The sequence below is a fragment of the Phascolarctos cinereus genome, unplaced genomic scaffold (assembly GCF_003287225.1).
Source record: "Phascolarctos cinereus isolate Bilbo 61053 unplaced genomic scaffold, phaCin_HiC Scaffold_4;HRSCAF=312, whole genome shotgun sequence".
NCBI classification, from domain to species: Eukaryota; Metazoa; Chordata; class Mammalia; order Diprotodontia; family Phascolarctidae; genus Phascolarctos; species Phascolarctos cinereus.
Genome location: NW_027555847.1, coordinates 671,160,407 through 671,187,099, shown reverse-complemented (window position 1 = coordinate 671,187,099; position 26,693 = coordinate 671,160,407). Strand labels below are relative to the sequence as shown.

The 26,693-nt window shown below is 40.3% G+C and overlaps 1 protein-coding gene across 1 annotated transcript in view; it reads right to left on the bottom strand.

Annotated features, from left to right (window-relative positions):
* The window catches only part of NWD1 (NACHT and WD repeat domain containing 1), a 58,817-nt gene that overhangs the window by 6,749 nt on the left and 25,375 nt on the right, over positions 1-26,693 (bottom strand). Inside the window, 6 exon segments of the mRNA XM_020969428.2 lie at positions 3,401-3,483; positions 3,486-3,950; positions 4,660-4,936; positions 6,280-6,434; positions 22,996-23,086; positions 25,182-25,454. Of these exon segments, the coding sequence (XP_020825087.1) occupies positions 3,401-3,483; positions 3,486-3,950; positions 4,660-4,936; positions 6,280-6,434; positions 22,996-23,086; positions 25,182-25,454 (1,344 nt within the window).

Genomic DNA, 26,693 nt, shown 5'->3' with positions numbered 1-26,693 from the left:
TCAAGACTGCTTTTGGAAAAAATGCTACAGGGGTTTGCCGTTTTTTTCTCCAGCTCATTTTACAGATGAGTAAACTGAGACAAATAGGGATAAGTTACTTGCTCAGGGTCACACAGCTAGTGTCTGAGTTCAGATTTGACCTCGGGAAGATAAGCCTTCCTCCTGCACTATGGTGCCACCTAGCATCCCAAATACATAGTAGTCATTACTTAAGTATATAATGATGGACTTCTGGGGGGGGGGGGACTGGCCTTGAGGCTGCAGGTTCCTACTCCTGACAGACTACAAGGTGTTTAAGAGACTCAGGGACATTTTGGGTTAAGTAAATAGCATATTTTTCAAGCCAGTAAACATAGGCGAAGGATTAGTAGCATTCCCTTTTCTTCTTCAGCCTTTTTTTTTTTTACAGATGTGGATATGTATTATACTATAAGTTCACTATGGTATAATTACTCTAAATCTGAATCACCTGTTAAGTGTTACTATGATCAGGGAGGCAAGGCAGTTGAGACATGGGAGCCAGAAAGCTACTGTTGCTGACAGTAGCATTGATGAGTACACCACCTCTCCTCCATTCTAAAAACTACCTGCTAGGAGCAGAAAATACCAGGTAGAGCCGAGTTCTCTGGGATGGTTCACCTAGGCTGGTCTGGCATACTGCGGTTGCAATGCTGAATGAGCCGTAATGAGTAAGATGGTCAGGACTTTGCCCCAGGGGACCAAACTATAGAAATCTCTGACAAAAATTGCAGTCCTTTAACAAAATAAAAATATGACTTTCAGTCCTTATCAGCTTCCTTATACCTCCACTCTAGGTGGCTCAACCCTAAGTGAGTTCCATCCTTCTTTGTTCTCCAACTGAATTTGCCTTTAAAATTGATTTGAGGATGTTTTTCCATTTCTCGGGGCACCAAAATTGCTAGTAATGAATCTGATTACCCTTAAAGGAGAGACGAGAGCAATAGCTTAGTCTGCTGTCTGACAGAGCACTTTAAATCAACTTCAGTGGTTTTCTCTGTGTCCCCCTATGTTTTTGTCTTAGGGATAAGTCTTGTGGACCAAGCCATGCTATAACCCACCCATGATCGTATGATCATAAGCACAAAGAACTATAATGATAATGACTGTTTCACAAGGTTAGCAACAGCCACTTTCTTGACCTCCACTGTTCTTTCAAGTGTGTCTGGGTCAAAGTTGGTTGGTACAGAGTTGAAAGCCAACAGAAGTACTAATAGTAAGAGAGCACCTAGCTCCCTTAATGACTTCAAGTCAACATGTCCAGATTAACTGAATTTCAAAGTACTGAAAGAACTGGAATTTTATTGGCATTCTATTATTTTTGATCTTTGAAAGTCATGAAGGATGGATGATGTGCCACACTGGCTGGTAAAAAGAAATGTTATCTCAATTTTCATAAATGAGAAAAGAATGAAATCTGCAAACTGTGGACCAGTGAGCTTGATTCCTGGCAAAATATGTTATTAAAAGGTATGGTTAGATGGAAGGAGTAGTACTGAAGAATTAGTATGACCATCAAGAGCAAGTTATACCAAACTAGCCTCATTTCTAATTTTGACTGGATAACTAAAGTTTCAAGATTTTAGTAAAACATTTGACAAAATCTCTTATGCTGCTCTTGAGAAAAAGAGTAAAAAGATGTGGGCTATACAGTACTACAGCTATTATTCAGAACTGGTTGAAATCAGACCCAAGAAGTCGTTAAGGATTTGTTGTTATTTTGGAAGGAAGTCTCTGGTAGATTGTCCCAAGGATCTATGCTTGGTCCTGTGGTTTGTTTTGTTTTGTTTTTAATCAGTGACCTGGACAAACAGATAGATGGTATGCTTATTAAATTTGCGAAACACATTGAATGGCAGAATCAGAATCCAAAAGGCTAAAATGTTGGGCCAAATATAATAAGATGAAATTTAGTAGAGATACATGTAAAGTATCATGGTTAAACACAAAAATCAATTTCAAAAGTAAAAGATTGGTGAGTGTGGCTAGAGAGAAGTTAATCTGAAAAAGATTTGGCAGTCTTAGTAGACCACAAATTCATTATGAGTAAACAGTATGATATGGCTGACAAAAAGAACTAATCATGCCTTGGGCAATGTTAAGAGAAACATAGTTTCCAAAAAGAGGGAATTGATAGTCTTTCTATCCTGTGCCCTAGTCAAATCACATCTGAAGTATTTTATTCAATTCTGGGAACACAATATAGGGAAAAACATCGATAAGCTGGAGAACACACAGAGATCAGCCAAGATGATGAAGATCATATCATATAATGAGATCATATCATATCATATGAGGATCACCTGGAAAAAAAAATGTTGGGGAGAGAAATGTAGCAGGGATGTGCTAGCTATCTTCGAGGGCTTTGATATGGAAAAGGCTCTAAACTTCTTCTAGAAAGCAGAAGGCAAAAATAGGAGCCATGGGAAGAAATTATGGAGGCAAACAGGGTTGGTGTAGGGAAAAACTTCCAAATAATTATGGCTGTACAAAAGGTAGAATGGCCTGCCTTAGGCTGTAGTGCAATAACTTTCAGAAGGGGTCTTTGAAGAAAAAAAGGCTGGATGATGATTACCCTTGTTGTTTGGGTTTTAGAAGGGATCCTTGATCAAATCAATTAAAGTAAAAAACTTTTAAGTGTTTACTGGGTGCAAAGCACTGTGCTAGAGTCTGGAGGCATAAAGACAAACACTAACAAGTGCCCACCCCCAAAGAACTAATTTTCTATTTGGAGTATTCAGATAAGTAAAAGGATCACAGAGAAAGTGAAAACTACGAGGAACCTGGAAGGAAGATAAAGATTATACCAGTTGAACTAGATGATTTCTGAGGTCCCTCTCAGCTCTGAGATTATGTGATTCTGTGACCCTTTCATGAGGGCAGCTAAATAGACAGAGTGCCAGGCCTGGACAAAGGAAGAAGGAAGATCATCTTCCTGAGTTCAAATCTGGCCTCAGATACTTAGTAGCTGTGCGACCCTGGACAAATCATTTCACCTTCTTTGCCAGTTTCCTCATTTGTAAAATGAGCTGGAGAAGGAAATGGCAAGCCACTCCAGTATCTCTGCCAAGAAAACCTCAAATGGTGCCATGAAGAGTCAGGTACAGCTGAAAACAACTGAATAATAACTGACTTTTTCAGAGTTTGAAGGACCCTGACAGTAAGTAGTTGCACAGTTTCATTGTGTCAGCAAATCAGTGTTTTAAAAAGTCATTTAATACTATTTTGTGAGTATTTTGAGCAAAGTGCTTTGAAAAACTTAAAGCAACACAGAAATGTGAGCAGCTACTCTTATTACCACCACCATCATTATTCTTATCATTTTTATAACATGCCTACTTACAGAACCCTTAGGTTTCTGTGTTTGAGGATGAAGGCCTACCTCCAAGGTCAGCGTATGCTTCCACTTGCAGAGCTCTAGGTCCCAAAGGTACAGCAGTGACTCCTGAGAACTGCTTACTGCCCATGCTCCTTGTGACTGACTTCTAAACAGGTAACTTTGCCCTGGGGGGCTTCTAACGGGAAAACCTTGGACTTCGCACACTCATAAATAAACACCTCTCCACTGGTCATGCCGTAGACTACCCGGTAGTTGGTGAGAACAGCTATACTGGATATCATAGCAGGCAGCTGAGTATAAAATGTGTATGTAGGTCCATCAATTACTGGGCAGGGATCTTCTGGCCTAATGTCCATCACCAGTACTATGTTGTCATATGCAATGACCAGCCGCTCTTCTCCTTTGCTCAGGGCCATGCATTTGACAGGTTTCTTAGCCTCTGGGGGTGGGATGCACGTTACATCCTGCCTGGAGTTCAGGGGAAACACTAGGACTGTCCCTGAGATCAGCCCAGCAAAGAGCAACTTCATCTGCTCAGCAACTTCCAGGCACTGCACTTCATTTGAAGCATCTAAGATAGCATGATCTTCCCCTGAAATAAAGACAGTCTTTGCATTAAGAACAGCTTTGTTTTCTACTCAAATGAGAGGTAAAGTGGCTTGATGGAAAGAGTGCTAGACTAAGAATCAGGAGACCTGAGTTCTAGTCCTGGCTCTGCTGTTAATTATTTATAATTATTATTAAATAAATTATTTAAATTTTATTTAATGATAAGTAATATAATAAATAATTTGACATTAATTATTTGTGATTATTATTAATAATTATTTTCACTTTTATGACCTGAAGCCGACCACTTGATTGCTCTGTAGTTCAGCTTCTGGCAAGAAACCTGACATTCTATATTCTGAGGACCCTCCCAGCCCTGGCATCCTGTATTCTGAGGACCCTCCCAGCCCTGTCATTCTGTGTTCTATGTTTTAAGATTGTTTCTAGCTGTATGGAGCTATGTTCTATATCCTAAAGTTCTTCCTAGTTTTGATGTTTTATGATATATAAGGTACCATAAAGTGGAATACCAGATTTGGAGTCAGAAGACCTGAATTCAACTCTGTTTCTATCACCTACTACCTCTTTGACCTTGAACAAATCATTTATCCTCTGTAGCGCTCAGTTTTCTTATCTGTAATATGAAGAGGTTATACTAGATGGCCTCTAAGGTCCCTTTCAGCTTTAAATCTCTGATCCTGTGATGTTGGGATTTACCTGTCGCTTAAGCTTTCATATGGCATTTTACAAACCTTCCACAGAGTCCCAGACAGTGATTTTGGTTTTGTCTCCTATTTTGGGGAAGTATACATAGTTTCCATTGTGAGACACTGCAGCACAGCCAGTGCGGTCCAAAAAAGGGGGTGGGAGTTTATGTTTCTGTGTATAAGCAAGATCCCAAGCTCTGAAGGATGATGAATTCCTGGAGGCAGAAACCAAAGTGTGTCCATAGCAGGCCAGCATATTCACTGGGGTTCCCGTGCCATCAAAAATGTCCAGAAGGGTCCCCTGCTCCGACAGACTCCACACCTGAGAAGAATCAAGGGTAGAAGTAGGCAGAATTAAATCTTCTGTTAAATGTTGGTACACTGGAATGCTGTTTAGTTGTGTGTATATGACTAGGTCAGTGAGGAGTTTGGGGCAGAAGGCTAATGGAGCAGGACTGGGACGAAAGCATTTATCAGCCTGAGTCAGAGGATGGATCAAGCACAAGCTTCTTGTCAGAGATGAAGGCAAGGAGAAAAGCATCAAGAAGGAGGCCCGCGTGAAGGCTGATATGGATCGGTGGATGAGTGCCAGGAAAGTGGCCTAGGGGTGTGTGAGGCTTTGCTCTGACCTCCTCGGGGAGCTAGCAACAGCCTACCTTCTCTCCCCTGGCCCTGCCTCTCTAGACCAGTGATGTCAAACTCACATAGAAAAGGGGGCCACTAAACCATATATAGGGATCCCTATGGGAACATAGTGACTTAGAAAATCACATATCAACATTATTTTTGTTTTGTTGTATTTTTAAAAATTTTGTTAAATATTTGTTAAATATTTAAAAATTTGTTACATTTTAATCTAGTTCAGGCCTGTGGGCTGCATGCACCCGTGTGTGTGTGGCACTTCTATCTGGACCCTACCCAAACACTACTGGGGTAAAACCCTCACCAGAAGCCACCCTGAGAGCCCCTGCTCCATCCCCATCCTTATCATTACCTGTCCCCTTCCTGAGCTCAGATAGGACTCTTGAAGGGTAGCAGGTCACTAGGCTCATGTCTAGTCCAGAGCAGTATAGAAGAGGCTAAAGACAGAGAAGCAGTATGGTGGTGCGGAAAGAGGAATGGATTTAGAGTCAGGAGGCCTGGATTCATTAGCTCTGATGCTAGTTGTGTGACCCTAGGCAAGTCACTTTCCTTCAAAGCTTCCGGTTTTTCATCTACAAAATGGGGATAAATAATACTGATACTACCTATCTCCTGCTGTTTTGGTGAGGAGAGCACTTCATAAACTTTAAGTTACTATAAAATAACTGAAAGATCTCTGGAGGGTTATTGGATGATAGTGATTCCAGCATTCTTTTAACACAGAGGAAGAAAGATCAGACTGGCGGCTAGGATCCCCATGGGATTTGGGTCTTGTCTCTGTTACTGACTTGCTGGGTAACAAGGAATTCTCTCTGGGACTCATTTTTACATCAGTAAAGTGAGGAAATTAGACAAGACAACCTCTAAGGTTCCTCACAGTTGTAATTTTCCACGGGTCTAAGATTCCAGAAGAACACAGATGGATACACCAGGGCCATTTCTAACTGTCCCACCACATCCTTGGTCTGTGGTCCTTGAGAAGCAATGGTCCACCTGGAATACCAAGCATTCTTACTCTCTTACCTGGATGAATGCATCAAGAGACCCAGTAACAAGCACATTGTTATCAGGACTAATAACAGCTGCTTCCACTGTGTCCTCATGTTCAAGATCTGTGGCCATGAATCCGTGAAATCCCTTTGAATCTGCCAAAAATACTCGGACATATTTTCCAAAACCTAAAACAACAGTAGTTCAACAAGTCAACTCAGTAGATAACAGTAACAATAATAATAATAATTATTATTATTATTAATTATTGTAAAATTTATATTGCACTTTAAAGTTCATATAGTGCTTTACAAATATGATCACATCAAATGCTTATTAAGAACCTGTTATGGAAGGGCAGAGCCAAGATGATAAGGTAGGAGGAAGAAATAAAGTGAGTTCCCTACCAAAAATCCTCCAAACAGATCTAGAAAATATACTAGATACACTAATGAACCACTGGTGAAGTAGTGAACTGGTCCAACCGTTTGGACCTAGGTAGAACATTTTGCAACTATACCCAAAGGGCTATAAAATCATGCAACACCCTTTGACCCATAAATAACCACTAAAAGGTCTATATCCCAAAAAGATCAGAGAAAAAGGAAAAGAACCTATATGTATAAAAATATTTGTAGCAGCTTTTTTTGCAGTGGCAAAGAATTGGAAATTGAGAGGATCCTCATCAATTGAGGAATAGCTGAACAAGTTATGGCCTGTGATTGTGATGGAGTACTATTGTGTCATGGGAAATGAAGAAGGGGATGGTTTCAGAAAAACATGGCAAGCACTATATTAACTGATGCAAAGTGAAATGAGAAGAACCAAGAGATCACTGTGCCCAGTGACAGCAATATTGTAATGATCATCAACTGTGAAAAACTTGACTGTGCTGATCAATACAATGATCTAAGACAATTCCAAAGGATTCATGATTAAAAAGAAAAGCTTTCCACCTCCAGAGAGAGAGCTGATGAATTCTGAAAACTGAAGTATAATTTCTCGTTTTATTTTCCTTGATTTTTTAAAAATATGAAAAAAAGAAAAGTTTTAAAAGGGGGGGCAGCTAGGTGGCTCAGAGGACCTGAGTTCAAATCCGGCCTCTGACACTGACACTTACTAGCTGTGTGACTCTGGGCAAGTCACTTAACTCCATTGCCTAGCCAAAAAAAAAATATATATATATATATATATATGTATTATGTATATGGCTAATATGAAAATATGTTTTACATGATGTTACATGTATAATTGATATATTGCTTGCCTTCTCAGTGGGCTTGCATGGAGGGAATGCAGTGGCAGGGAGAGAATTTGGAATGCAAAATTAAAAAAGAAAAGAATGTTAAAAATAATGTCAAATTTTTAAAAAGGATAGTCAGGAAGAAAGGAAAAGAAACAAAGAAAAAGGAAGGAAGAAAATGTACCAGAATGAATCCTGCTGGGGAAATCCTAGAAATAAATCATAGTGAGTCATTTTTCCAGCTCAGGTTAGCATAGGGAAATAGGGAGATCTGTGAATACTGGAAACGGGTCTGGCCAGGAGCCACCAAAGCAAAGTGCTTCAGTGTGGGGAGAGGCTGTGCACAAGAACAAGAGGAAGTCCCAGACCCATTCTGGGGCACTGTGACCTCAGGCAGTTGCAGAAAAAGGTGCCAACTTTGTCAAGGCAGCTTTGTCACCCACTATCCAATTCCGGGTCACAGATCCAGGGCAGAAAGATGACGAGCCCTGTGCTTAGAGGTGGTATCCTGAGTAAATAGTGGTTGCAGACCCTGATCAGTGTCATGAGAGAGGAGCAAGTTCAGAAAACAGCAGCAGCAGTATGGCTCAGACTTAAAGAACAGAGCAGGATTTCATTTCCAAAGTCTAGCCCAGCCTGAGGCCTATAGGTGAAAAACCAGGAAGGGATTCCACATCAAAGGAAAGCTTCCAGTTCTGTCACTCTGAATCAGCCAAGCTTCCCAGATAGGACTGAGTCCACCAGCATTCTACTGTTGCTCAAGCCCAAACCCAGGTCAGGAACTTGCAGAGCTCAGACCAGGAGAGCAACTATCAGACTTTACCCTGGATCAGACTACTCTGGGAGCTCTGAGAGCTTGCAGGTCCCCATCTTCAGCCTTCCCTGAGATCCTGGAATAATACAACACACACTACTCCTAAGAAAGCAGCAGTAGAACTAGCCCAAACATTGCCTCCAGAATTGTGTAGAGCCTGGCCCCAACATCAAGTTCAAAGCCAGGAAGCAGGCTGGAAGAATGAGAAAGCAGAAAAAGAATCCCAACTGAGAAGAAAAGAATGACTCTACAAGCAAAGCCTCAAAGTAAAATGTAAGTTGGACACAAATTCAACTAGTATTCTGGAAGATGAAGCATAAAGTTTTTTTTTTATTAATTAATTAATTTATTTTTAGTTTTCAGCATTCACTTCCACAAGATTTTGAGTTCCAAATTTTCTCCCCATCTCTCCCCTCCACGCACCCCAATGGTGTGCATTCTGAGTACCCCTTTCCCCACTCTGTTCTCCATTCTATCATATATACCCCCCTCTTATCCCCTTCCCCTTCTATTTTCCTGTAGAGCAGGATCAATTTCTATACCCCATTGCCTATATATCTTATTTCCCAGTTGCATGTAAAAACAATTTTTAAATGAGATTACTAGAGGAAAACATTGGAAAAGAAATGGGAGATTTAGAAGAATTGAAAAGAGGGTTTAATAGCTTGGCTTAAGAGGTACAAAATCTTACCCAAGTAACGAAGTCCCTGAAAATTTGGAGGGACAAAGTAGAAGCCAACGACTCCATGAAACAATAGGATATGTAAAAACAAAGTCAAAAGATTTAAAACATGGAAGAAAATTAAGTTATCTGAGCAAAAAACAACTAACTTAGAAAACAGATCAAGGGGAAAAAACATTAAGAATCATTGAGGTCTCTGAAAACCATGAGAGCCCTAAACATTCTATTTCAAGAAATCTTAAGCCTAGAAAGACTTGTATGGTCTGATGCTGAGTAAAGTGAGCAGAACCAGAAGAACGTTGTACACAGTAACAGCCATGTTGTGCAGTGATTAATATTGATAGACTTAACCCTTCTCAGCAATTCAAGGATCTAAGACATCTCCGAAGGCCTCATGATGGAAAATGCTATCCACATCCAAAGAAAGAACTGTGGAGTTTGAATGCAGATGGAAGCATACTATTTGCCTTTTTTTTTCTTCTGTTATGTTTTGTTTCCTCTTTCTGGTGGTTCCTCCTATTGGTTCTAATTCTTACTTACAACATTACTAATATGAAAATATGTTTAATAGGAATGTGTATGTGTATCTATATCAGATTGTGTGCCATCTAGGGGAGAGAGGTGGGAAGGGAAGGGGAGAAAAATGTAAAACTCAAAAGTTTATGGAAGTGGTTGTTGATAAATCAAAATAAATTAATTAAAAATTTAAAAAAGAAATGTTAAAAAAAAGAAAAAAGAAATCTTAAAAGAAAACTGCCCAGATCTCTTAGAGCCAGAAAGCAAAGTGGAAGAAGAATGAACCTAGTGGTTACCCCTGAAAAAAAAAATGAAAATTCCTTCATACATTATAGCCAAAATCCAGAGCTTCCAAATCAAAGAATAAATACTACAAGCAGCCAGAAAAAGAAAGAATTCAAATGTTAAGAAGCCAAGTAAGGATCACACTCAACTTGTTAGCCACCATTATGAAGGAGCAGAGAGTTTAAGATATGATATTTCAGAAGACAAAGGATATAGGCTTAAAGCCAAAAATAACATAACCCAGCAACACTGCATATAATCATAGAGTGGGGAACTGGACTTCTAATGAAATGGAGAACTTTTAAGCTTTCCTGATAAAAAGACCAGAGATTTGTAGAAACTGAAGTTCAAACATGAACTTCAAACATGAAGTTCAAACATAAAAAGGCAAACACAAATGAACAGTGATAATGGACTAAACAAGGATATGTTGATATTCTGGATGATTCATGTGTCCCTCTGAACTCTATCATCATCAGGGATCATAGAGGGATTCTAATTAGATAGTAGAAGGCCTGGGAGTGGTTCTATTATGTCTTAATGATCTTAAAAGAAGAATGGAGGGGGCAGCTAGGTGGTAAAGTGGATAGAACTCCATCCTTGGAGTCAAGAGGACCTGAGTTCAAATCTGACCTCAGACACTTGACACTCACTAGCTGTTTTTGACCCTGGGCAAGTCACTTAACCCCAATTGCCTCACCAAAAACAAAAACAAAATAAAAACGAAAAGAAGAATGGAAAGGGAAGGAAAGAGGGACTTGGGAGATGTAGGGAAAGGATGATTAGGGAAAATTATCTCACATCATTGGAGTGCTCAAGGGGAAGTTTATACAAACAAAGAGGAAGGGATAGAGAAAGCAGCTGACATTTAAATGGTAGTCTCATCTGAACTGATCAAAATAATAGTGATAAAATAATAATATTAGCTAGCACTTATATAGTGTCTACTCTGTGTCCAGTATTGTGCTTTATAAATATTTAATTTGGTCAGAGGAGGGAAGAATACACACACATAGAGCTGGGTGCAGAAATATCTAATTCAACAGGGCAATAGGAAGAAAAAAAAGAGAAGGAAGAATTTAGAGGGAGGGCAGGTTAAGGGAGAAATTAGTCCTAAACAAAACAAACTCTAAGGATGTACAAATGTATTTATAATTCTTTTTGAAGTAGCAAAGTGGAGACTGAGAGGGGAGTCTAACAATTGTGGTTTAACAAGTTGCAGTATATAAATGTGACAGAATACTATTATGCTTAAGAAATGATGAAGGGGGTGGTTTCAGAGAAATCTGGAAAGACTTGTAAAAACTGATGCAGAGTGAAGTGAACAGAACCAGGAGAATGATTTGTACAATGACAATAATGTAAAGACAAAAAGTCTTGAAAGACTTAAGTTCAGATCAGTGCAATGTCTAACCATGATTCCTGAAGACTAATGATAAAACATGCTGCCCACCGCCTAACAGAGAGATGAAAGACTTAGAGTTTGGAATGAGACAAACATATATGTATATACATATAAGTACATATACATGTATACATGTACACATATACATATACATTTATATATATCTATATATATCTATATTGGGGCTGTCAGGTGGCACAGTGGATAGAGCACTGGGCTTAGAATCAGGAAGATTCATCTTCCTTAAGTCACTTAACCCTGTTTGCCTCTGGTTTTCATCTATAAAATGAGCCAGAGAAGGAAATGGCAAACCACTCCAGTATCATTACCCAGAAAACCCCAAATAGAGTAATGAAGAGTGGGACACAACTGAAATGACTAAACAATAACAACAAAATATACATCTCTCTGTGTGTATATGTGTGTGTGTGTATGTGTATGTATGTATGTATGTAATGTATGTGATAATTTTTTTTCTTTTGGAGTTGGCCAATGAGAAAATTTGTTTTGCCCCTATGAGGTTTGGCCTGTTGCTAGGCCCCACCAGACAAAAGTGACTCTATATTTGATCACTGATTGACACACCTGTGAACTGGGACGTTCCTATCTACCCAATACTTGGTTTAGTCAGCTTCATTTCGGCAAATAACACCACGCTCTATGGATCATAATCGTTATAAGCAAACTTCAATTAGTCCAGGTGTGTAAGGTTAGCAAACTTTTCTGATCACAGTGTCCTTGTGATCCATAAAGAAGGATTAGAGTCCCAGCCATCTGATGGTTGACTACTTCTAAGCCCCACCCCCTTCCATTTGGTTGCTGTGAATCTGCCCAGCAATAACTGTCAGGTGTGAGGGCAGACTCTTAGCGGGCTGCACTCTCTAGAAGGTGCGTGCGCACTCCCCTGTATGCCCATACCGTTGCCTATGCTAGCCTATAGGACTGACAGGCAAGAGAGCTACACACGTCCATGTCTGCAAGTAGTAAACCACCTGACTTGTGATTTTTTGCTTTTGTTCCTCCTCAGTACCTCGACCAGGATCTCTTTCTTCATCGCTTGACTATAAATGTCAGTGACGGAATTTGTTTTTATTTTGTTCTTGGTCGGGAAGGGAGGTACAAAAGGGAGAGAAGGTGTCATTTGAACACAGATAGAGAGAAGGAAATCTAGGCAAAGAAAACAGGGCAAGCAAAAGTCTGGGAGAAGAAACCCTGGCATATAACTAAAGAAAAACAAGAAGTTCATTGGGGTTACATGTAAAAGAACTGATGGGGAGCATTGTAAGATAAAGTTGGAAAGGTGGGATGAAGCCTACTGTGGAGGCCTTAAATATCAGGCTGAGAGGATTGTGATAACATTCTCTGGGACAATGGAGAGAGAACAGAATTAGGAGGCAGAAGATGAGTTTGAATCCCGATTATGCTACTTCTATCTATGTGACTTTAAGCAAAAATGCTCAATGAGTCTTCGTTTCCTTTCTGTAAAATCAAAAGATTAGACTAGAATAAAGATCTCTGATTTCCTTTCCGGTGCTAAGTCCTAAATCCAGATGTCACACTCTTCCATGTGAAGAGAACACAGCAATAGGCTTAGGCCTTTCTTCTCCTACTTGATACCTTTCATCTGAAATGCTAGAGGAAGACATGGAAGGCTTCCTGGAGGAGGTGCTATTTGAGCTGTACCTTGAAGCATGGATGGGGGAGAGAATTCCAAGTGTGTGAAAGTGTGTTGCTAACTTGGATGGAAAGCTGAGCCAATACATGGTTAGCGGAAAAGGAGAGGGCAGCTTCCAGAGATTTGGGTGTACAGCACGGCATTTATTCATCTGGGCCAGAACATTCACAAGCATCAGGATTAGTTTGAAGAAAATTGATGAGGGAATTCAGAAGTTACCAGATGAAAGATGAGAACTCCCCAGGTTTACCACCAGGATAGTTTCTGTCTCTATTAGAAGGCAGTGTTTAATTCCATCAAAAGCAAAGTGCGTAGATGATCAACTTTGATAGACTTAGCTCTTCTCGGCAATGTAATAATCTAAGACAAATTCCAAAAGATTCATGATGGAAAATGCTATCCACATCCAGAGAAAGAACTATGGAGTCTGAATGCAGATCAAAGTGTACTATTTATTTTTCTCTTTTTTTTTTGTTATTTTTCCTTTTTCATGGTTTTTTCTTTTGTTCTGACTCTTCTTTCACAACATGACCGATGTGCGAATATATTTAATATGATTGTACATTATAGCTTATAACCGATCACATGCCATCTTGGGGAGGGTAAAGGGAAGGGGGGAATTTTAGAACTCAAAATCCTATAAAAGTGAATATTGAAAACTTAATTAAAAAAAGGTAAAGCTCATTTATGAAACATATATCAAATTGCTTACCATTTCCGGGGGGGGAGGAAAAGAGGGGGAGAAAAAAATTTGAAACAAATTTTTTAAATGAATGTTTAAAATTGTCTTCATATGTAACTGGAAAAAATGAAATACTGTTTAAAAAAGTAAAGTGCAACTGAAGCTTAGAGAGATGCAAGATTCTTGGCTCAGTAAGAAGGCAGATGAAAGTCAGTTTTATGTCAATAGTAACAATCCAAAGTGCTTTTATGATGCCCTGAAGACTATTTATGAGCCAAAGACCTGTGGTGCACCTCAACTACTCAGCACTGATGGAGCCACATTGATCAGTGATAAGAACATGATCCTAGAGAGATGGGTCAACACTTCCATAGTGTTCTCAACAGACCATCATCAGCCAATGCTGAAGCCATTGACTGTATACCTCAGGTTGAAGTCAGTCCCTCTCTAGTGAAACTTCCAACCAAAGAAGAGGTTTTGAATGCATCAGGCTCCTCTCATGTAGCAAAGCACCAGGTACTCATTCTACTCCAGCTGAGATTTACAAGTCAGGGAGCCCACTGTGCATACAAAAGCTGATTGAAATTTTCCAGATTATATGGCAAAAGGAGCTTATCCCCCAGGAGTTCCAGGATGCCTCCACTGTCCGTCTGTATAAAAGTAAAGGAAATAGATTGTCCTGTGACAATCACGGGAGCCTCTCTCTTAGTCATTGCTGGCAAGGTTCTTGCCAGAGTCTTCCTTGATAGGCTGATCCTTCACCTGGAAGATGGTCATCTACTCCAGCCAGTGTGTCTTCAGAAAGGGCTGAGGAATGGTTGATATGGGCTTTGCTGCGCAACAACTCCAGAAGAAATTCCAGGAGCAGAACAGAGGTCTGTACACAAAGTTTGCCAATCTGACCAAGGCCTTTGATGCTGTCAGTCATGATGGTTTGTAGAAGATGATGGCAAAATGTGGTTGCCCAGAAAAGTTCATCAATATTGTATGCCAGTTTCATGATGGCGTACTTACACAGGTTCTGTATAATGGGTGATGCTCTTGCACTTTCCCAGTCACCAGTGGAGTGAAGCAGGGCTTTGTGCTTGCCCCCATGCTTTTTAGCATGATGTTTTATCAATGTTTTCAGACACCTCCAATGAGGATGAAAATGGCATCAAGGTCAGCTGTTACACGGATGGTATATTATTTAACTTGAAAAGGCTACAAGCCAAGATGAAAGTGGAGGGACAGTTGGTGTGTGACTTTTTGATTGCAGATGTTTGTGCACTTATTGCAGCCTCTGAGATTGAGATGCAACAAAGTATGGGTCAGTTTTCTGCTGCTTGTACTAATTTTGGGCTAACAACACCGAGAAAACAGAGGTTCTCCACTAGCCAGCACCATACCATCCATATGTGGAACCCTCAGTTACAGCAAATGGAAAAATTTTGAATGCTGTGGATGAGTTCACTTACTTTGGCTGTATACTTTTCAGGGGTATACACATAGATAATGAGGTTGATATGCGCATTGCCAGAGCTAGCTCAGTGTTTGGGAGTCTCCAAAGGAAGTATGGGAGAGAAGAGATGTTACTGCCTATCAGACTGAAAGTCTACAGAGTCATTGTGCTGATTTCATTATTGTATGTTTGTGAAACCTGGACGGTATACCAGCACTATGCCAGGAAACTGAACTGCTTCAGTTTGAATTGTCTTAGGAAGATTCTGAAGATTACCAGGCATGATAAGGCACTGGACACTGAGGTCCTTTCTCAAGCTAAATTGTCAAGCACTGAAACTCTAATGCAGAGAGTGCCACTCCAGTGGGGCTGGCCACATTGTTCAAATGCCAAATGCATATTTGCCTAAAAGACTATTTTATGAGAACTCACACAAGGCAAGTGCTCACATGGAGGTCAGAAGAAATGATAAAGGGACACTCTCAAGGTCTCTCTGAAGAACTTTGGAATTGATTGCATGACATGAAGATACTGGCAAAGGACCACCTAGCATGGTGTGCCTGCATCAAAGAAGGAGCTATTGCTCTATGAGCAAAGCAGAATTTGCAGTAGCCCAAAAGAAACATGAGATGCACAAATTTAGAGACATCTCCACTCCAAATGTTCATGTGGATATTTGTGCCTGACCTGTGGTAGAGCCTTTCGAGCTCGTACTGATCTGATCAGCCACATTGCACGTTGACCCTGACATAGTGATGTCATTTTGGTCTACCTCAAGTACAAAGGACAAGAACCAACCATATGATTGTGATAGAATGTTGTTGTGCTATAAAAAATGATGAGCAAAATGCTTTCAGAAAAACCTGGAAAGACCTACATGAATTGATGCAAAGTGAAGTGAGTAGAACCAGGAGAACATTGTACACAGTAAAAGCAATGTTGTATGATGATCAACAATGCATGACTTAGCTATTCTCAGCAATACAATGATCTAAGACAATTCCAAGGACTCATGATGAAAAATGCTATCCACCTCCAGAGAAAGAACTATGAAATCTGGATGCAGATTGAAGCATTTTTTTTCAACTTTAAAAATTTTTCTTGGTGGTTTTTTTTTTTGGTCTGTATTTTCTCTCACAGTATACTAATATAGAAATATGTTTTGCATGATTGCACATATATAACCTATATCAAATTGCTTACCTTCTCAATGAGGGGGAAAGGGAGGAAGGGAGGGAGAGAATTTGGAACTCAAAAAACTTTTTAAATGAATGTTAAAAAATTTTTACATGTAATTGGAAAAAACAAAATATTTATTAAGCTTTGTGTTTAAAAAAAAAAGTATCAATCCTAATGAAGCTGTTGCTTGTGGTGCAGCTGTCTAGGCTGCCATCTTGCCTGGAGATAAATCTGAGAATGTTTGGGACTTGCTTTTGGATGGCAATTCTCCTTCCCTTGATACTGAAACTGCTCTTGGAGTTATGACAGTTCTCATCAGACACAATACCACCATCCCTACCAAGCAGACACAGACCTTTACCACTCAGTCAACCAGCCTGGTATGTTGATTCAGGTTTACGAAGGTGAGAGGGCAATAACTAAGGATATATATGCTTGGCAAGTTTGAGCTCACAGGAATTCCCCTTCATCCCAGGGGTGTTCCTCAGAATGAAATAATCTGAAAAGGGCATCCTTAGTGTGCCTGCTGCGGATAAGATCACAAGCAAGGAGAATAAGATCACCGTCACTGATGAGAAAGGTCATCTGAACAAAGAAAATACTGAGCATATGGTCCAGGAAATTGAGAAAAACAAAGCTGTAGATGAGAAGGAAAGAGACAAGGCGTCTTCCAAGAACTCATTTGAATCTTACGCTTTCTTTTGACATGAAGGCTACAATGGAGAATGAGAAACTGGAAAGTAAAGTAAAATTGGTAGTGGAGTCAAACAGAAGATCCTTGATAAATGTAACAAAATAACCAACCAGCTCGATAAGAACTAGACTCTGAGAAGGAAAAATCTGAGCATCAGCAGAAAAAAATGGAGATATGCAACCTCTGCCAGAGTGCAGAGAGCATGCCAGGAGGCATGCCTGGTGGATTCCCAGGTGATGAAACAGGCCCACCTGGAGGTGCTTCTTCTAGACCCAGCACTGAAGAGGCTGACTAAACGAATCAAAAGAAAGAGCATTCCACACAGTTTTTCAGAAATTCAGGGACTCAGATTTGCAGCCAAGACAGTGACAGCTTAAAAGTAACATTTAAGCCAACTCTGCCCCACCCCTCATTCAGGCAGGGCATTCATCTCCACCAATAAGGAGAAACTTTCATACTAACAAGATTTGGGATTGGAATTACATACACAAATCTGGGCATTCTGAATACTTGAATGTGTACAGAGGGAGAGAAGTGAACAACATTGCATTTTATCAGTGCTATAAACAAGTAGAAATCAAATTCTTTTTTTTAGAAATCAAATTCTTGTCCTGAAGGTTTAAAATTGACACCATAAAAAGATCTTCCCAAATTTACTATCTTATGTTTCCAACATTATCTTATGCTACTGCTTCTATCCTTTAAAAAAAAAAAGACAAGAAAAAACTTGATCCTAACACCTCTGTTGGCAACCATTGTATCTTTCCTATTCCTTTCATTTAAAAACAAAATAAAATTTATTTTAAAAAATCAATGTAGGGGCAGCTAGGTGGCACAGTGGATAGAGCACTGGCCCTGGAGTCAGGAGGACCTCAGTTCAAATCCAACCTCAGACACATAACACTCAGTAGTTGTATGACTCTGGGCAAGTCACTTAACCCCAATTACCCTCACCAAAAAAAAAAAAAGAAAAGAAAAAAAGAAAAAAATGAATATCTACACTAGGTATCTCCACTTTGCACCCTCTCACTAGCTCCTAAACTCTCTGCAAGCTGGCATCTAACCTCATCATTCAACTGAAAATGCTCTCTCCAGAGTTACCAATGACCTCTTAATTGCCAAACCTGATGGCCTATTCTCAGTCCTCATCCTCCTTCTGGAGACAGAAAGGTAGCTCACTAGATAGAATGCTGGACCTGGAACTAGGAATAACTGAGTTCAAATCTGGTGTCATTTAGTAGCTGTGTGACCCTGAGTAAGTCACCTAACCTCACTGAACCTCAGTTTCTTCATCTGTAAAATGAAGATAATAATAATCCTAAGATTGTTGTGAGAATCAAATGAGACAATATTTATAAAACACCTAGTTATATAAATGCTAGCTATTATTAGCTGCAATGATTATTTTTTACCTCCCTGCAGCCTATGATGCTGCCAATCACCCTTTTCTCTTTGATACTCTCTCCTCTCTAGGTTTTTGTGACCCTGGTTTTCTCCTAGTTCTCCTTCTACTTATCCGACAGTTCCTTCATGCCTGCTAATCATAAGTGACCACCCAGGCTCTGTCATAGGCCCTCTTCTCTTCACTTCTCTCTATACTATCTCCTTTGGTGATCTCATCAGTTCCCATGGATTCAGTTGTCATCTCTCTGCAGTTCATTCTCAGATCTACACGTCCAGTCCAAGTCTGTCTCTTGAGCTCCAGACTCACACCACCAAATGCCTTTTGAACATCTCAGATTAAATATTCAAACTCATTGTGTCCAAAAAATGAACTCATTATGTTTCCCACCAAAACTTTCCCCTTTTCCAACTTTCCTATTTTGGTCAAAGGCAACACCGTTTTCCCAGGCACCTAGACCTAAAGATCATCCTCAACTCCTCCCTCTAACTTATCCCATATACCCAATCTGTTGCCAAGTCTGGTTTTCACTTTCACCATATCACTCCTCAATGTCCCCTTTCACTCCTCAATGTCCCCTTTTCTATACTCATGTAGCCACCACCCTGATACAGGCCCTCATCACCTCATGCCCGACCTATTCCAATAATCTGGTGGCTGGTCTCCCTGTCTCAAATTTTTCCCCACTCCAGCCATCATTCAGCTACCAAAGTGATTTACCTGAATTTCAGGTCTGTTACACCCACATACCCACGCATAACACACATACACCATAAACATAGAACTACAGTGGCTCCCTATTACCACCAGAATCAAATATAAAATCCTTTGTCATTTAAAGCCGTTTACAACCTGGACTTTTTCTGCTTATCTAGTATGATAATACTTTACTCCCCTCCAGACTATGATCCATCTACACTGACCTTCTTGCATACAACACTTCATCCCCTTGATCCATACCTTTCACTGGCTTCTCCAGGCCCAGAATGTCTTCCCTCCTTACCTCAGCCTTCTGGCTTCCTTCAAGACTCAATTCAAATCCCATCCTCTCAGGAAGCCTTTCCCAATCCTGCCTACTACTAGGACCTTCCCTCTCAGATTGCCTCCCATTCATACCGTACATACATCTTGTATGTACACATATATTTGCATGCTCCCTCCCCATATAGAATGTGAGCTCCTTGAATGCAGGGACCATCTTTTTTGCCTTTTTTTTTGTATCCTCAGAGCTCAATACAGTGCCTAGCATATATTAAGGGCTTAATAAATGTTTGTTGACTGACTTACTCTAAGAAAATTAGACTATTCAATCTTTTCTGCTACCGATTTGCTATATGATATTTAACTATATTGAGTTTTAGTTTCATTACCTAGAAAAGGAGGGGGCTAGTAAGAAAAATGGGGTACAGTGAGAAGAGCCCTAGAATTGGACACAGGAGACATGGCTTTGACTTCCAGCTCTGGTACTATATTAGGTGTGATTCTGGGCAAGTTCTTTCCCCCTCTGGGCCTCAGTCTCACTGGTAAATGATTTTTGGGGTACCTTTTAGCTCTAAATTCTGAATCAGTAATGGAGCTGGAGAACTACAGCTCCAACTACCACATTTTACAAGAATCTCCTTTGTGCTTTGTTAGCTGCCAAATAAATAGCTTTCCAGGTCCACTCCCCGCCTTGCAATTTAGCAACTTCAATTCAAGAAATAATTATTAAGCACCTACCATGTAAAAAACATTCTGATGGGTAGTGTTTATGGCTGTGGCAGAGGTCTGCCATACTTTCCTCACAGAGACCACAGACCCTAAGTGCCCTCCTCAAAGCCAATCAAATGATTTTCATTAAGTTCTTCCTCCTCCATTTAGAGAAGATTGAGCTCAAGTGAGTGGTATGTGTGAAGGAAGGACTCCTGTAGAGCTGTAGTGGTTAAGAACACTATGGAAATAGCAGACCACGGAGTCCTACAGCCCCCTTTTTCCTCCCTCCTATGACACAATCACTGCCTTCAGGTATCTGGTGGGCTGTCATGTAGAAGGATTCAACTCATAAAACTGCAGACCAGGAGCTTGAAGGAACTACTTTTTGTTGTTGTTCAGTTGTTTCAGTCGTGTCTGACTCCATGACCCCATTTGGGGTTTTCTTGGCAAAGAAAGGAGTGGTTTGCCTCTTCCTTCCCCAGCTCATTTTGTATATGAGGAAACTGAGGCAAACAGGGTTAAATGACTCACCTAGGGTCACATAGCTAGTAAGTGTCTGAGGCCAGATTTAAATTCACTAAAATGAGTTTTTCTGACTCCAAGCTTGGCACTTTATCCATTGTGCCACCTAGCTGCCCCTAAAGGAACTACTTAAAGGTCATCTAGTCCAGCACTTTTTAAACTGCGGGTCATGACCCTATGTGGAGTCACATAACTGAATGTGGGGGTCACGAAAAATTTGGCAACAGTAAAAGGTTTCTAAACACACAGTGACCAAAATTTAATTCAAAATCAAAAGCGTAATGAATCCAAGGTGTTTCTGGAAGTGTTCCTTAGTGTGACCAGCATGTGCAGTGCAAAGTGCGAGTGTTGAGGGGCAGCTAGGTGGCACAGTGGACAGAGCACCAGCCCTGGAGTCAGGAGGACTGGAGTTCAAATCTGGCCTCAGACACATAACACTCGCTAGCTGTGTGACCCTGAGCAAGTCACTTAACCCCAATTGCCCTCACCAAAAACAAAAAAAACAAAAGTGTGAGTGTTGTGTGTCCACAACCAAGGCTACAGTGAAGTTGCACAATGCAGCCCAAGTAAGCACTGCCAGAAACACCTCAGCTCAGATTTGAGACTATTGTATTTTATGAATTGCAGTATTTTTACTGTACATACAAAATCATTAAATGAATTTTGGGTTGGGATTAGGACAGAATTTCCAACAGTTTCTGAAATGGTACTACACGTACCATTTTGTACTATATATTTATGTGAAGCGGCATTCTTAGCATTGACAATTATAAATCAAAATATTGATCAACTCTGAAAAATGTTGAAGATGCTCTATATCCTACGGTATCAAATATTCCACCAAGATTTAATTCTTTATGTAAAAATAAATAAGCACATCCATCTCATTAGTATACAAATTTGCTTTCATCTTAATAAATGGCAAAATTATATGTATACCAAAGAATTGTTTTAAAATAAGTTTCTTTTTGATTTATTATCAGTAAATGTTTGATTTATATACCTATGTACCTGGGGTCACATAAAAATTTCTCCAGAGAAAAGGGTCATGAATAAAAAAAATTTAAGAAGTCCTAATTTGCAGTTCAGTCCCCTAATTTTACAGATGGGGAAACTTAATCACACAGAGATTAAATAACTCAACTAAAATCACACAGATGAGTGGCAGAGCCAGTATACCTGCTGTGATTAGCCCCAAAATTTAGAGTTAAGACCAAGGGTGGAAGGTTCAGGGAGATTTCGTCCCCAGTAGAAGATTTACCAGAGGACATGAACAAGAGTTGCAGGGGATGAGAAGTTTGGATACTTTGTTATCTGAACCATTGGAGAAAAAAACCACATTAATGAGATTATAAATCCAAAAGTATTGAAAGTATTTATGTAGTACTTTGAACCTTGAGTACTCCAATACTCTAATGATTCTTATATTTTAAGGCTTTATTTAATATGAGGTATTATCATTATTATTTGTTGGGTTAAATGGAAATAAAAATTGTCAATAGAAATAGATACAAAAATCAGTAGAATGGGATTGGAACATTTTTATTCCAACCCCCTTACAATCACTTTGTGTTGTTTGAAGTTTTTATTCCCACCAAAGGGTATTTTATGGAATGTTTAAAGGATCTGGTCAATCCCAGGAGTCAGCTTACTGAGGTGCCTAGAAATTTCACTGTGGCTCCTACTAGAATTTGCAATGCAATTGTTTAAGAAATTACAAAAATCCACTCTATACTTCCTGCCCACGTACATTTGAAAAGTTCATCACACTGGAGAGCCTCACTCTTCGTAGATATCTGTGGGGAGCCAATCGGGGTGTTCCCAAGGCTTCTCAGATGCTGCTACACTTGCTTCACCTGCCTAAAAGGAAAACAACCGATGCCTGAAGAACCAACCACTATCCTGAAAGTAGTCCAGGAGTACTGCCGCCAAACATGTTTTAGCTCCTTGTGTGTTGCGTTCCAGAGGCCCTTAGAGGTCCTTTTGCAGACCCTAAGTGACTGTAATTTTAGATTAGAATCAATGCCCTCCAGAAATAAGCCATCTCATCTCCAGCCCCTTCTTTCTAAGCTGAAAATTGCATCTGGTTCCTGAATCCGAAGCAAACTTGTCAAAGCTGTAGTTTAAAGTTACAATTTCCATTTGATACAGTACAGAATAGCTGTGGACTTAACTGGAAGACCTAGGTTCTAATACCAAGTTTGTCACCTCTAAGCCATTCAAACCTGGACAATTCACTTCCCCTTCCAGAGCTTCAGTTCCTTCACCTGTAAAATGGGTATAATAATGGCCTTCCCTATCTCTCAAATAGGGCGGCTGTGAGGAGCAAAGGAGATAATGGATGAGAAGTTACTTTATAAATTATAAAATATCATGTGAATGTATGTGTGTGTGTGTGTGTGTGTGTGTGTGTGTGTGTGTGTGTATACACACATACACAGAGACAAAGAGACAGATGGGGAAGGAGAGAGAGGGATAGTATCATTGTCAGGTAAGAAGGCTAGAATCATTCTGTACCTGCAGCAAGAAGAGATTCATCTTCTGAAACTACCAGAAGCTGCACAGCAGTGGGGACTTTTTCCAGCAGACTGCTTCCCTGAGGGGAGATCTGTTTTGGGGGGGAAGAAAGGGGAGATATATAATAAAATTTTTAATTTAAATTCCCAAAAGATCCACTGAAGATGATTTCCCATGTAATATCAGATTAAGACCGTAGGCGTCACCCATTTTACCTCCCTCCCCCAGTGATTTCACCAAATTAACAGGACTAGCAAGTTAAGTATTCTTTACTGGTTTCTAGGACATACTTCATGCCTTTCAAGGAAATGGGATGATACAGTGTCCTCTCCTCTGACATTTTCTTCCTAGCCCTGCCTCTTATAAGAGAACCCTGCATAATCCCTTCTAGATTAGGTTAAAAATGAAAGAGGGAGCTGTCACCTTCAAGTCTGGACCCTGGAGTTATAAAAGGGAAAATCTTCCTTCTGGGAAGAAAGAAAGCAAACTGTTCTTAAGACTTTTGCTTATTGGCTGCTCTCATGCATGTGCTAGCTAAAAACACTGTTCTTTTTTTTTTTTTTGGCTAGGTAATGGGGTTAAGTGACTTGCCCAGGATCACACAGCTAGTAAGTGTTATGTGTCTGAGGCCACATTTGAACTCAGGTCCTCCTGAATCCAGGGCCGGTGCTCTATCCACTGCGCCACCTAGCTGCCCCTAAACACTGTTCTTGTTCAGTAAACATTATAAACATAGAACTGGTTCTTTCTGACAACAAAAAAAAAAATCCAGTTCATTTTTTTGGCCATCATCAGAGCAGAAAGCTGTGCACAGTTATTCAAAGCTCAGAGCTGTTAACATTGGTCCTTGAATTTCATCCAACTTAACTTGGATCCACTATGGTGCTGTAACTGAGGGGACCAATCAGGGATCAACTGTGATGGATTGAGGTTGATCATTCTTTCCACTATATCATACTGCCTCAGGTAGTAAGTGCCTCATTGCTGGAGCTCTTCAAGCAGAGCTGATTGAGCACTTGTTATGGGTGTTGTAGAAGGTATTTATTCTTGCTTCAGACAGGGTTGCATTACTTGTCTTCTGAAGTACTTTTCAGCTTTAAGATTCTTTGGTTTCATATGCTAGTTATGAGGAGGCAGATTTTAGCTCAGTCTAAGGAAGAACTTTCTAACTATCAAAGCTATCTAACAACCAAACCAGCTACCCTGTAAGGTAGTGAACTTCTTGTCATAGAGATGTTCAAGCAAAGGCTGATTGACCTCAAGCCAAGAATATTATAGAGAAGTTTTATTAACTGGTTAAATAGTTGGAATCAGTAACCTCTACTTATTTCCTCTGGCGCCTTATAGACTAGAAAAAGTACTGGTTTTGGAGTTTGGATACCTATTCAAATCTCAGCTCTAATACTATAAATATGAACTTGGGCAAGATCTTTTACCTCTTTAATCTTCAGTTTCTTCATCTCTGAAGTGGAAATATTTAATCACCTCCCTCACAGTGTTGTGAGAAAAGTGCTATAGATATAATTATTTTTTCATGATTTGTGGCATTGATATGAGTCAGTAGGTTTGTAATGCCTTTCTCCTCCCCTTTTCTATTTCATAGAAATGGAGTATTTTTTATACTGGAAGAGAGTACAATGGCAATTCCATTGCTAATGATTCTTGGGCAATAAATGGCTCACATTTACAAGCACTTTCACATCCATTTTCTCATTTGATCCTCACAACAGTCCTGTGCAAGAGCAGAGTGATCCTAGGTTGTCAGATCTGGAAATTACCTTAGAACTTAAAATTTCAGAACTAACAGACATCTGAGAACTTAGAATGTCAGAGCAGAGAGGGACCTCAGAACACAAAATGTCAGGGATAGAAGGGACCTCAGAACAAGAGATATTAGAGGTAGGAGGAACCTTTGAAACTAAAGCATAGAATGTCAGAGACCAAAGGGGCCTTAAATACTATTGAGTCCAACCCCTTCATTTTATATGTGAAGAAACAGTGGTCTGGAGAAGAAAATCATTCCTTTACAGTTACACTGGCATCTTGGGGAAGCCAGGATTCAAGCCCAGATCTTTATACTCAGATTAAACAGCCTTTCTAAGATATGTAACTTGTCATCCTGGTAGCTAGTCAGGCCGCTCGCTTTTACCAGTGAGCTAATGATAATAATCACCAGAGATGCCTACCAATAGGAGGGAGCCACTGTTGGAGCCTACAACAATCCGTCCTTGCTTCTGGAGGGAGGTCCCGCTAGTCAAGGTTTCTTCCTTCAGGCTGGAGAGATAGTGCTTTGACCTGGATTTTCCAGTGCAAGCATCCCAGGTACTCACAAGCCCTTCTTTAGATACTGTCACAACCCCTGAGCTGAAAGGAAATACTGTGGCCCAAAGCCAAGGATCCCGTCCATCACTCACAATGTGGAAAATAGCTTTTGCAGTTTCCAGGTTCCATGCATTAACCTAAAGGAATGATGAACAGAAATCAATCAGCTTGTGACCTTAACGAGGGTTCTCCTCTCATCAGATAAAAGGTCTACCTTCTTCCACTACGTCTTCCCTTGTAAACTATCTTTCTCTGTAGGGGACAGGAGGGATATCAGAATCATATTCTCAGATACAAATCTATCCAGATTAATCTGAGCTAAGGCTCAACAGAGGCCAATGCTACCCCTAGTAATCTGACCAATTTGAGCTAGCCCCTTAGACTCCCTCTTCACATACAGATACCCAGAAACTAAGGATACCTGACCCTTTTCCATGTAGGAGTCCTTTTCTGTAGGGAACATACAAAGGTGAGACTGATATGCATTTGACCAACAAGGAGGAAGACATGCTTGCTCACACATGAGGCCCCTGTTACAGTCTTGAGAAGTTGAGATCATGCAGTGGAGAGAGGCCTAAATTTAGAATTAGAAAACCTGAGTTCACATCCCAGCCTTGCTACATACTACTTATATAACCTTGGGTAAGTCACTTATGGGCACTATGGGCAGCTAGGTGGCACAGTGCATAGAGTGCCAGGCCTGAAGTCAGGAAGACTTCTCTTCTTCCTGAGTTCAAATCTGGCCTCAGGTACTTACTAGCTGTGTGAACCTAAGTGAGTCACTTAACCCTGTTTGGCCTCCATTTCCCTATCTGTAAAATGAGCTGGAGAAGGTAATGGGAAACCATTCTGGTACCTTTCCCAAGAAAACCCCCAAAAGGGGATGCAAAGAGTTGGACACGACTAGAATGACTGAACAACAACGTGAGGGGGTGATAAGGCATTTCCACTGCCTTTGGAGAACTGCAGGAAGAGGCTGGATGGCCACTGGTAAGGGATGTTGTACAGAAGTTTACTGCTTTGGGTAGAGAGGGTGGGCTAGATGCCTCTAGCACCCTTCCTATCAGTCTGTTATTCTGTCATGATTTCTAGGCTTCTGACTATTGGAGCTATCTGATGACCCAAGCACTCCAGAGAGAACTGCAAAGGTATCAGAAGGTGTTGTCAAAGATAAAACCATTGCCTTCATGACAGCCATCATCACCTTGACCTTTGGTGTATACTCTAAGCCTAAGACATCATGGAAGTTCATGGTACTGGCCAATATACAAGATTTTCCCAGGGCCACACACAAAATAGAGGCATGCAATCAAATCAGTCAATCAACAAGAATTTATTAAGCTCCTGTTGTGTGCCTGGCACCGTATTAGGTGCTG